The sequence below is a fragment of the Corapipo altera genome, unplaced genomic scaffold, assembly GCF_003945725.1.
Source record: "Corapipo altera isolate COAL_440 unplaced genomic scaffold, ASM394572v1 131, whole genome shotgun sequence".
Classification (NCBI taxonomy): domain Eukaryota; kingdom Metazoa; phylum Chordata; class Aves; order Passeriformes; family Pipridae; genus Corapipo; species Corapipo altera.
This window is the reverse complement of record NW_020885111.1, coordinates 22258-33501: the sequence shown is the minus strand read 5'-3', so window position 1 is coordinate 33501 and position 11244 is coordinate 22258. Positions and strand designations below refer to the sequence as shown.

The 11244-nt window shown below is 65.2% G+C and overlaps 2 protein-coding genes across 2 annotated transcripts in view; both read left to right on the top strand.

The window, feature by feature from the left end:
- SF3B4 (splicing factor 3b subunit 4) overlaps positions 1-1652 on the top strand; it is a 4101-nt gene extending 2449 nt beyond the window's left edge. The window contains exons 5-6 of the mRNA XM_027669857.1: positions 756-926; positions 1146-1652. Coding sequence (XP_027525658.1) covers positions 756-926; positions 1146-1330 — 356 coding nt within the window. The 3' untranslated portion in view covers positions 1331-1652. The remainder of the gene's footprint in view (positions 1-755; positions 927-1145) is intronic.
- Positions 1653-3286: 1634 nt separating this feature from the next.
- SV2A (synaptic vesicle glycoprotein 2A) overlaps positions 3287-11244 on the top strand; it is a 10525-nt gene continuing 2567 nt past the window's right edge. The window contains exons 1-11 of the mRNA XM_027669854.1: positions 3287-3787; positions 5998-6733; positions 7659-7839; positions 7950-8101; positions 8183-8316; positions 8961-9050; positions 9242-9352; positions 9457-9545; positions 9918-10082; positions 10181-10314; positions 10663-10866. Of these exons, the coding sequence (XP_027525655.1) occupies positions 6154-6733; positions 7659-7839; positions 7950-8101; positions 8183-8316; positions 8961-9050; positions 9242-9352; positions 9457-9545; positions 9918-10082; positions 10181-10314; positions 10663-10866 (1840 nt within the window). The 5' untranslated portion in view covers positions 3287-3787; positions 5998-6153. The remainder of the gene's footprint in view (positions 3788-5997; positions 6734-7658; positions 7840-7949; positions 8102-8182; positions 8317-8960; positions 9051-9241; positions 9353-9456; positions 9546-9917; positions 10083-10180; positions 10315-10662; positions 10867-11244) is intronic.

Below are 11244 nucleotides of genomic sequence, written 5' to 3'. Positions count from 1 at the left end.
AGGAAAGCAGGGATGCAGGGGAGGAAGGCAGGAGCTAATTTAGGGATTAATAATTCAAGGAAACAAGTCGTTTCCCCGATTCCAGTTTGGCCCCAGGAAGGAGCCGTGGCTGCACCTCAGCTCCGGGTTCAAAAGCCCCGATTTTGTGAAATGTGCAATTTAATGATTCTCTGGGATTTGTTTGATCCTGTGGCTCTGGAGCTGCCCTGATTAGGGAGCTTTGTGTGATCCGCCCTGGCCGTGCCGGGAGCAGATGGTGGCGGGGCCTGAGTGGAGCCAATTACACCCAGAGAGGGAAAACTGGGGGCTGGAGCTTCCCAGGGGGAGGAAGGAATCAGTTTGTTGGACTTTTCTTCAACGGGATAAAATGGGATAATTGAGAAAAAGCAGGTTTTGGGGGGAATCCTGGCTTCCTCAGTCGGGGCAGGGCGGGCTCCAGCACCAGTTTGCTCTGGGAGCTTGTCCAGAATCTCTAAGGATGGTCATTCCTCACTGTCCCAGGGCTGCACAGACACAGGATCCCATCTCTTTTCCCACACATACTTTCTATTTCATCTGTTTTCCCACACACTTGCATCCAGGCCCTTTCCTCTTGCTGTTGGCTTCGTGTTCCCTCCTCTTTAACCCTCTTTTTGGCAGCAGAAGCTCCTCTGCATCCCTCACTAACCAGACCCAGCTGGAATTCCAACCCCCTTGGGGGTGCCAGGAGCTGCTTCCCTGCTTCCCTGCACCCCTAACTCATGTTGTCCCCCCAGGAATGCCGCCGATGCAGGTGCACCACGGACCTCCCGGGATGGGCCAGCACCACCCGGGACCCCCGGGCTCCGGAGGGCAGCCCCCTCCTCGACCCCCCCCGGGAATGCCCCACCCAGGACCCCCCCCAATGGGGCTCCCACCCCGGGGGCCGCACTTTGGATCACCCATGGGTGAGTGGGATCTGCTCCGGGGGGGGATCTGGGGAACCCACGGGGCAGGGAGGGCTTAGGGGGGCACCCACAGGGGAATTTGGGGGGCACCCACAGTGGGGGGTTGGGGGAGTTTGAGGGGCACCCCTGGGGTCTCTGGACCCCCTGGGGTGGGTTGGGGGGGTTTGGGGGGCACTGCCTGTCCCCCCCACAGGTGCTGACCCCCCCTCTGTCCCACAGGTCACCCTGGGCCGCTGCCGCACCACGGGCTCCGCGGGCCCCCCCCGCTGATGCCGCCCCACGGCTACAACGGGCCCCCCCGGCCCCCTCCCTACGGATACCAGAGGGTCCCGCTGCCCCCACGGCCGGCACAGAGACCCCCCGGGGTGCCCCCCCGCGGGCCCCTGCGGGGACCCCTGCCCTGAGAGGGGGGGCAGCCCCCCCACCCCGCTCGGGACCCTCTGTCTCCATCCTCGGCCTTCCCGGCCCCCTCGGACCAACATTCCCACTCCTAGGGGGGACTGGGGGTGTCCCTCCCCTCCCTCCTTGCCCCCCCCGCTTTCCCCTCCTGGTTTTTTTTTATAGTGTTGTTGGTTTTCCTCACTTTCCCTCCACCTCCTCCCCTTTCTCTCTCCCTGGCAGCTTTTCCGAGCTCCTTTTTACCAGATTTGTTGGTTTTGTACGGAAAGCAGCGGCCGCCCGCCGGCAAATAAAGGATTTGGGAACCGAGGGGGTCCCTGGATTGGGGACGAGGCTCTTCGTGTTTGTCACCAGCTGAGGGGTGGTGGCTACCCTCGGAGCCTGGGACACTCATCTCAGAGACAAGGATGTTCAGAGGAGGGATTTGGGATGAATCCCACTCTGCTGAGTCCCTGCCACATCCCTTCCCTCAGGAGGGGAATGAGCTATGGGATCTTGGGTTGGGATTGCTCTCAGCTGGTTTTCTTGTGGTTTTGGGGATGATCTTAACTGGGGGTGAAGCTGTTGGGCTGGGAGAGGAGGGAGAGGATGGCTCTGTGCTTCCCAGGGCTGTTCCAGAATCATCTGCCCTTTCCTCGTTCATTCAGCACCGTGAGGAGGTGTCAGAGCAGGACCTGGAGATGGGAAGGATTTGGGAAGCTGTGAGGAGGGAGAGGGCACTGTTGGCTTCCATCACCCCCTTCTCCCCTGGTGTTACCCCACTGTCACCCCAGTTTTATCCTATCACCCCCTCTGGTTTTGTCCCATCATTCCCAGTTACATCCCATCTTCCCTCCAGCTGTATCCCATTGTCAGCCCTGCTTTTATCCCTTTCCCCCTATTTTATGCCACCATCCCCCTGTTTTTATCCCACTCCCCCCAGTTGTATCTCACCCCCCCCCGGGTTTTCAGGCCCTGCCAAACATTCCCAAGGAGGAGCCATTCCCTGGCTGCTGCCAAGACTCTTCCTCCCATGATCCACATGAAGCCCCCGGGGCTGAGTGTGATCGGAGTGGGGACACAGGGCGGGGACAGGAGCTCGGTGGTGACAGTGGCACATGAGTCACCAGGAGCCTGAGGACATGGGACACACTCCCCCTGGGGCTGAGCTGCCCCCGGGGCTCTTTGGGCCTGTGATCTCCCGAGGGCACAGCCCTGATCCCAAGCGGGCACCCTGCCCTGCTCCCGGCCTCGCCCTGCAGCTCCATCCCGCTTTTGGGGTTGTTTCCAGTAAGGTGTCACCACTATTTCTCGGCTCTTGGGTTCCTAAATCCTTCCCTGTGCTGGTGCTGCTGGTGTGGACTGGTCCCTGTCCGTGTTTTCCAGTCTGAGAGGGGAAGTGCTGATCCTGCTGGATCCTGATGGATTGGGGGGCTTTGGGATTGACATCCTGGATGCTGAGACTGGATCAACTCGTTGCACGGAATGCAGGGAGAGGGATTTTAGGGAAGGCTGGGGCTCTGGGAATGTTGGGATGCAGGAGGAGGGGGCTTTGGGTACGCTGGGATGTAAGTGGAGGGGGATCAGGGGAGATCCTGCTTCTGGGAGGACCCCCCCATCCCTGCTCACTGTGGGGACCCCAGGACCCCCAACCCCGAACTCAGCTGGGGGGGACAGCCCCACTCCCCCAGAGCCCCAGGGGGAGTGGGGCTGGAGCACTGGGGGTCCCGATTTCCCACCCTTGGGAAACGATCCGTGGGAAAAGACGTTCAATTTGGGTATTCCAGACCTCGCTGTGCCCTCCTGGCCGTAGCTCCCCCCCCTCCCCTAAAAAAAAAAAAATCCCTCAGGGGCCGTTCGTGTCGTGTCGCAGCAGAGGGGCCGGGTCTGGCGAGCCCGGGCGGGGACGATTTGATCCCAAAAAATCCCAATCCAGCCCCGCGGAGGCCGTGACTCAGCCGTGCCGGGGGCGGGGGGCGGCGGGGGGCGGAGGGGGGGGGGGGGCTGAGCCTCGCCGAGGGATCCGGGGGGGCCGCGGGCTCGTGCCCCCCGTGCCCACCACCACCCGCTCCCCGCCATCGGCAGCCTCCGGAGCGGCTCCATCCCAGCGGCTCCATCCCGGGAGCCCCGATCCCGCGGGAGCTCCCCGTGCGCATCCCGGGGGATCCATCGCACCCCCCCCCCTCGGTAGGGGCGAGCCCCCCCCCCCGCTCCCGCCGAGCCCCCCCGGTATCCGCGTGCCGTGGCTGATCCCTCCCTTCCCGGGGCTGCGCCGATGGACTCTCCCAGCGCTCCGTGTGTGCGGCGGAGGCTGCGGCGGTAGCGCTGGTACCCGGGAGCTGCTGTCGCGCCGTGTCGCTGCCGGAGCATCCTCCTTCCTCGCCGTATCCCTTCCCGAGCATCCTTCCTCGCCGGAGCACCTTCCTCCTCCTCGCCGGCGTCGGGAGGGAGCTGGAGCTGGAGCGGGGCGAGGACTGAGCCAGGTAAAGGGGGAACAAAACGGGTTTATACCCCACATCCCCTCCCCTCCCCACGGCGTTAATCGGCCTTCACCGATGATGGATTCGGGGTTCGGCTTCTCCTTCCCACTTGCTGTGGCCATTTTGTCCTGGAAAACCTCTCCTGGAGCCCGGGTCTGCCTTTGGATGTGCGTGTTCGGGGGCTCCTGTCATCCCCCCGGGCCGTCCTGCGGCCGGGGAGCAGCCGGAGGGGATCGGGAATCCGCCGCAGGGATGGGAGTGGGGGGGGACCGGCGGGTTTTTGGGGAGGGGGTGGCACTGGGGTAGTTGGGGGGTGACCTTGGACACGGGCGATTTAAAACTCTCCCCTTGTCGCCATGTTCCTGGCGTTCTGCAGGGAGGCTGGGGGCTGCGGGGGGTGGGGGGCAGAGACCCCCAGCGTGGGACCCCCGGGGGTTTTGGGGTGCGTGGCTGCACCGACCCCCGGCTCCGCTCGGATGCGCGGCAGGAGGAGCCGGATCCAGGTCCGATAACCTTGTCCAGGGCTGGCAGTGTCGGCTCTGGCCAACGCCAGGACGGGGCCGCAGGGCCAGCGGCACGTTCTGCCCCCGTGACGGGCATTTTTGGGGGACACCTCCTCCCCCCGGCTCCTGCATTTCGGGGGGCTGCGGTCTGTGGGATTTCTGGCTTCCTCGTGGCATCAAACCCTTGATCTCATCCGGCGCCGGCTCCTGCCCGTCGGTTCGGCCGCTCGAGGTTCCCCGGCTCGTGGGGCCGCTTCTCCGTCACGGAGCCCGCGGTGACCTTGCTCCCCGGCCCATCCTCTTCCTCACCGCGCACTTGGCCTCTCCCTTTCCCCCGATTCCTTATCCCAGCCCCCGACACCTCCCGCTCCGTGAAACACCGGCCCCGCATCGGGAGGCTCCGCAGGGCACCGCCAGCCTGGCCGGAGAAAAATGACCTTGGCCGTGGATCGACCCCTTCCAGGGGCCTCGGGGGGCCCGCGGGACCCCCAGGGAGGGGAGCGGGGGCTTCCCCCGGCCGGAGCAGAGAGCAGGGGGGAATTTGCCATTTTATCCTGTGAAATCACCTGCCCGGCTCCGCTAGGGAAGGGGGGGCCGGGCCTTGCCGCAGCCCCTACCCCCTCACGGGGTTTCCGAAGGGCTAAATTTAGCGTCCCCGCGTGCCCCGTCCCCTCGCTCGGGGAGGGGGGACACGGCGCCGGCTGCGTCCCTCTGCCCGCAGCTCCTTCCCGCCTGGCCGGGGATAAAAATAGCACTTTGGGGGGGTCACGCCGGCCCCCGCGGCCGGGGCAGCAGCGTCGGGCTGGGGGGCTGCGGGTCCATCCCTGTCACGAGCCGAGCTGGGCTCTGCACGGCCGGGGGGGAGTCGCTGGGCTGGGAAGGGGGACAGGGTATGAGGACACAGGGAGGTGCCACCCCCCAGGTATCTGGGTGCCCCCTCTCCTCCCCCAAGGCTGGACTCTGTGGCACTTGGGGTGCCCCCAGCCCCCCCCCTTCCCGGGGCAGCCTCTGCCGGCGTCTCCCACAGCAAATCCTGCCTGGAAGCTTCTGCAGGGAACGTGGTCGGGCACACGTGGTGCTGGGTCGGAGCCGGGGACGTGGCCAGGTCACTGTCACCTAAGGGACCCCCCAAGGGATCTTCTGAGGGACCCCAGTCCCAAACCTGTCTCCTTGAGGCCCCCATCTCGGGTACTGGCAGCGCTGGGAGGGTTTGGGGACCCCTGTGCCCTTGGGGGCTGGTCCCCTCCCTGTCCCCCTGGTGCTGCTCCATCCTGTGGTGCCCAAGGAAATAGGGGGCTCCTTCAGGCCTGCTGATGGCCACGTTTTTGGGGTGACTCACAGTCCAGGGGGATTGACTGGGGGTATTGGGGGCAGCGATGCCCCCTCAGCTCCCTCTGTCCTTTGGAATGGATGTGGAATGGATGGATCCGGAGGTGCTGGGGGTGTCCCAGTGGACTGTGGGAGCTGGGATTCCCCCAAGTGAGGGGAGGGGGCACCTAAGGGGCAGGAGCTGGCATGGAACCAGTGTCCACCAACCTGTCCCCACCCCAGCTCCTGCTGTGCCCTGTGGTGACCCCCCCCCACACGCTGTGGGGCAGGGGGTCCCCTCAAATCCTCCTGTTTCCATCTGAGACGGGAAAAAAGTTGGGAGGTGGGATATGGGGCCGTTGCCACTCTTAACACAGCCCTGGTTGTGTCTGGGCTCCCCAGGTCCGGGCCGGTGTCCGGGGTCCCCCCACGCCCCCTCCCACGGATGGGTAGCACCATCACCCATCTCCCCCCATCCCGGGCCTGAGGGCGCAGCCCCCCGACGCAGAGACCCCTCCCCATTTCCACGCCGGCGTCCCGTCCCATCCCGCCGGCGCCATGGACGAGTCGTTCCGGGACCGGACGGCGTTCATCCGCGGCGCCAAGGACATCGCCAAGGAGGTGAAGAAGCAGGCGGCCAAGAAGGTGAGCCGGGGCATGGACCGCGTGCAGGACGAGTACACCCGGCGCTCCTACTCCCGCTTCGAGGAGGAGGAGGACGACGAAGACTACGCGCCCCAGGACGGCTACTACCGGGGGGGCGAGGGGGCCAACGAGGAGGAGGGGGCGTCCAGCGACGCCACCGAGGGCCACGATGAGGAGGATGAGATCTACGAGGGCGAGTACCAGGGGATCCCCCGGCAAGAGTCGCTGAAGGGGGGGGAGCGCCTGGGGGCCGCCACGGCCACCGGCGCCTTCGACGACAGCGAGGGGCAGCGGCGGAAGGACCGCGAGGAGCTGGCACAGCAGTACGAGCTCATCCTGCAGGAGTGCGGCCACGGCCGCTTCCAGTGGACCCTCTACTTCGTCCTGGGCCTGGCCCTCATGGCCGACGGCGTCGAGGTCTTCGTGGTGGGCTTCGTCCTGCCCAGCGCCGAGAAGGACATGTGCCTCTCCGACTCCAACAAGGGCATGCTGGGTGAGGAGGGGTGGGCACGGGGGGGGGGGGGATTGGGGGGAGTCCGGGGGGGCAGGAGGGTCAGCGGGATGTGGAGGGGCACTGGGAGATGTGGAGAGATACGGGGCAGTCCATGGGGGACCGTGGGGATTATGGGGGTACCAAGAGACACACGGGATGGGGGGGGGCCATGGGACATAGCGGGGGCAGAGAGGCACAGTGGGGTGTGGGGATATGGGGGTTCAGAGAGACACACGGGATGGGGGGGGACATGGGGACATGGGGGGGCAGAGAGGTACGGGGGGGTGAGGGGATGGGGAGCTGGAGATGAGGAAGGACATGGGGGGTACGGGGGGACACAGGAAGATTCGGGGGCCATGAGGACATGGAGATGTGGGGTCTCCAGGAAAGGATGTGGGGACAAGGAAGGGCACAGGACCCCCCCTGGGACACAGGGCTCCCACCATCCTCCTCCTCCCAGTCCCACATCGGTCTCCACCTGAGCAACGGGGAAGGAGGGTTGGGGGGTGTGAACTCATGGACTGGAGCTGATGAGTGGGTGCTGAGAGTGGGTTTGGGGGGGCTGTGAAGGGCTGCATTGATAGGCTGCCTCCCCCCACTTCTCTATGATGCCCACCACAACCTGACACCCCCCAAACCCAGGGGTTACTGGTGCCCTGTGTCCCTGAGAGACCTGGCAAACTCAGCACAGGGGGAGGGACTGGGTGTGGGGGTCCTGGAGGCACCTCTGCCCCCCCTCCCAAGCAGAGCAGGGAGACAATTCCCACCCCCCATTCACACACAGGGCTCTGTCCCCTCCCTGCAAGGGCACCCAGGTGTCCCAGGGAGGGGGTCCCTGCCAGCGCTGTCCCCCTCTGCCTGGTGACTCGGGGCACAGGTCCCCGAGTGCCCCGGGAGTGACCTCTCCGCCTGTCCCCCTCCCCAGGACTCATCGTGTACCTGGGCATGATGGTGGGCGCGTTCGTGTGGGGCGGGCTGGCCGACCGGCTGGGCCGAAGGCAGTGCCTCCTCATCTCCCTCTCCGTCAACAGCGTCTTCGCCTTCTTCTCCTCCTTCGTCCAGGGCTACGGCACCTTCCTCTTCTGCCGCCTGCTCTCGGGCGTGGGGTAAGGGGGCCCTGGCCACGCGTGGGACCCCCAGAGCGGGGGCCGAGCTCCCCCCCGTGCATGGGGGGGGTCACAGGGGCAGGGGTGACACCGCTCCCCTCCGTCCCCAGCATCGGCGGCTCCATCCCCATCGTCTTCTCCTACTTCTCGGAGTTCCTGGCGCAGGAGAAGCGAGGGGAGCACCTGAGCTGGCTCTGCATGTTCTGGATGATCGGGGGCATCTACGCCTCCGCCATGGCCTGGGCCATCATCCCCCACTACGGTAGGACCCCCCGGGCCGGTGGAGCGTGAGGGGCTCGCCGGGTTTCAGCCCCAGCATCGTGTCCTGTCCCGTCCCCCGCAGGCTGGAGCTTCCAGATGGGCTCCGCGTACCAGTTCCACAGCTGGAGGGTCTTCGTGCTCGTCTGCGCCTTCCCCTCGGTCTTCGCCATCGGGGCACTCACCACCATGCCCGAGAGCCCCCGCTTCTACCTGGAGGTGGGAGGGCACGGGGTGGGGCACGGCAGTGGCCCGGGAGGGGGGCTGGGGGTGCATCAGGGACCCCGAGTGTGGAGAGGGGGAGATGGGGGAACCTAGGAAGTGATTCCCGTGTGTGTGGGGCGCTTGGGTGGGGACCCACAGGAGGGTGGTGGAGTTGAACCCAGAGGGGGACACCCAGGGGGTGGTAGAGATGGGAGGACTAGGTCAGGGACCCCCAGGTGGGTGATGGAACACACCCAGGAACTCCAGGTGGGTGGTGGAGATGGGGGAACCTAGGAAGTGATCCCCAGGGGGATGGTAGAGAAGGGGGGACTCAGGCAGGGACCTCCAGGTGGGTGGTGGAGATGGAGGACCCCAGAGAGAGACACCCAGGGGTGGTAGGACCTGGGCAGGAACCCTCTGGAGTGAGTGATGGGACTCAGCCGGGGACCCCAGGTGGGTGGTGGGACATTAAGGAGGTGATGAAGACGGTGGAGGGACCCACACAATGACCCCCAAGTGGGTGGCAGGACCCAGGTGGGTGGTGGGACCCAGTCAGGGACTGCAGGGGGGTGATCCGTGTCCCTGTCCATGTCCGTGTCCCTGTCCATGTCCGTGTCCGTGTCTGGGGTGTCCCGGGGTGACCCGGTGCTGCCTCACAGAACGGGAAGCACGATGAGGCCTGGATGGTGCTGAAGCAGGTCCACGACACCAACATGAGGGCCAAGGGCCACCCCGAGAGGGTCTTCTCGGTAAGGACCCCCCCAAGGGCTGGGCTCTGGGGTCCCCAGCACCCCAAGGTGGGAGGGGGGGCTCCTCCAGGAGCAGGGGCTGCAATTCCCAGCTCTGGGATAAAAGCAGTGCCCGTGAGGGGGAAACTGAGGTACAAGGTGGGGCAGGGCCGAGGCTGGTGCTTCCCTGTGTCCCCAAACTGTCCCCCCAGGTCACACACATCAAGACTATCAAGCGGGAGGACGAGCTCATCGAGATCCAGTCGGACACCGGGACGTGGTACCGGCGCTGGCTCGTCCGATGCCTCAACCTGTCGCAGCAGGTGAGGCCGGAGCTGCTCGGGGGTCCCCGTGGCCTCCCTGTCCTGTCACCCGCCACGTCCCCGCCACCTCCCGTGTCCCCATCACCTCCCACGTCCCCTCACAGGTCTGGAGCAACTTCCAGCAGTGCTTCGCGCCCGAGTTCCGGCGCGTGACGCTGATGATGATGGCGGTGTGGTTCACCATGTCCTTCAGGTGCCGGGGGGCGGGATGGGATGGGATAGACAGCACTGGGATGGGATGGGATGGGATGGGATGGGATGGAATGGAATGGAATGGGATGGGATGGGATGGGGTGGGATGGTACTAGGCAGCACTGAGCCAGGACAGACAGCACTTGGCCAGGACTGAGATGGAGCCAGGCAGCACTGAGATGGAGCTGTCAGAACTGGGATAGCACCAGATTGGTACTGGGAGCTCTGGGCTGGGACTGAGGTGGAGCTGGCAGCACCGGGTGGGATGAGATGGGATGAGTAGCACTGGGATAGCACAGGTTGGCCCTGGGATGGCACAGGTTGGCACTGGGAGCCCCGGGCCCGCAGGACCCACTCACCCCTCTCCCCGCAGCTACTACGGGCTCACCGTGTGGTTCCCCGACATGATCAAGCACCTGCAGAGCATCGAGTACGCCTCTCGCACCAAGCTCTTCACGCGGGAGAAGGTTCGACATTTCACCTTCAACTTCACCCTGGAGAACCAGGTGCACCGTGGCGGCGAGTATTTCAACGACAAGTGAGTGGAGGTTGGGGGGGCTGAGCCTGGGGGGGCCGAGCTTGGGGCTCAGGAGCAGGGGGGAAGCGGTGGGGTCTCCCTCCCGTCCCACCACGCAGGTTCATCGGGCTGAAGATGAAGTCGGTGACGTTCGAGGACTCGCTCTTCGAGGAGTGTTACTTTGAGGACATCACCTCCAGCAACACCTTCTTCAAGAACTGCACCTTCATCTCCACCGTCTTCTACAACACAGGTGGGGGTGGAGGGGGGGTGACCCCCCAGGGGGGTCCCCAGGAGGCTGATGGAGTTTGGGGGGGGGCCCACCAGGTTGGAGAGGGGGGGGTCAGGGAGGTCCCCAAGGGGATGGTGGAGTTGGGGTGACCCACAAGACCCCCAAGGGGTGACAGAGACGGGGTGACCCAGCAGGTGGGAGGGGGGTTCAGAATGGTCTCCAGACTGTGATGGAGATAACGTGACCCACCAGGGTGGTCCCTGAGGGGGTGATGAAGGTGTGAGTGACCCACCAGGCGGGAGGGGATCAGGAAGGTGCCCAAGGGGGCCGTGCAGACAGAGCGACCCCATGTCCCCCTCTCCCCCTCAGATCTCTTTGAGTACAAGTTCATCAACAGCCGGGTGGTGAACAGCACGTTCCTGCACAACAAGGAGGGCTGCCAGCTGGACTTCAGCGACGACAACAACGCCTACATGATCTACTTTGTCAGCTTCCTGGGCACCCTGGCCGTGCTCCCCGGGAACATCGTCTCGGCCCTGCTCATGGACAAGATCGGCCGCCTGCGCATGCTGGGTGGGCAACATGGGGACCCCCTCCCCGTGGGAGGGGGTCTGGGGGGTGACCCCTCCCCTGAGACAGCCAGGGTCGAGCTGGACGGGGCAGCCCGGTCTGTGGGAGGTGCTCTTGAGGGTCCTTGAGGTGCCTTCCAGCCCAAACTGGCTCTCGACCTTCCTGAGCCCCCACCCCACCTGCCAGGTCACCCCACCTCCATCCCCATTTGGGGATCACCCTGGTGGGTCACCCCACCTCCATCACCCCTTGGGGATGTTCCTGAGCCCCCTCCCACCTGCTGGGTCACCCCCATCTCTGTTGATCTCCTGGGGACCTTCCTAAGCCCTGTTCCTCCTGGTGGATCATCCCCCACCTCCATAATCCCTCAGGGACAATCCT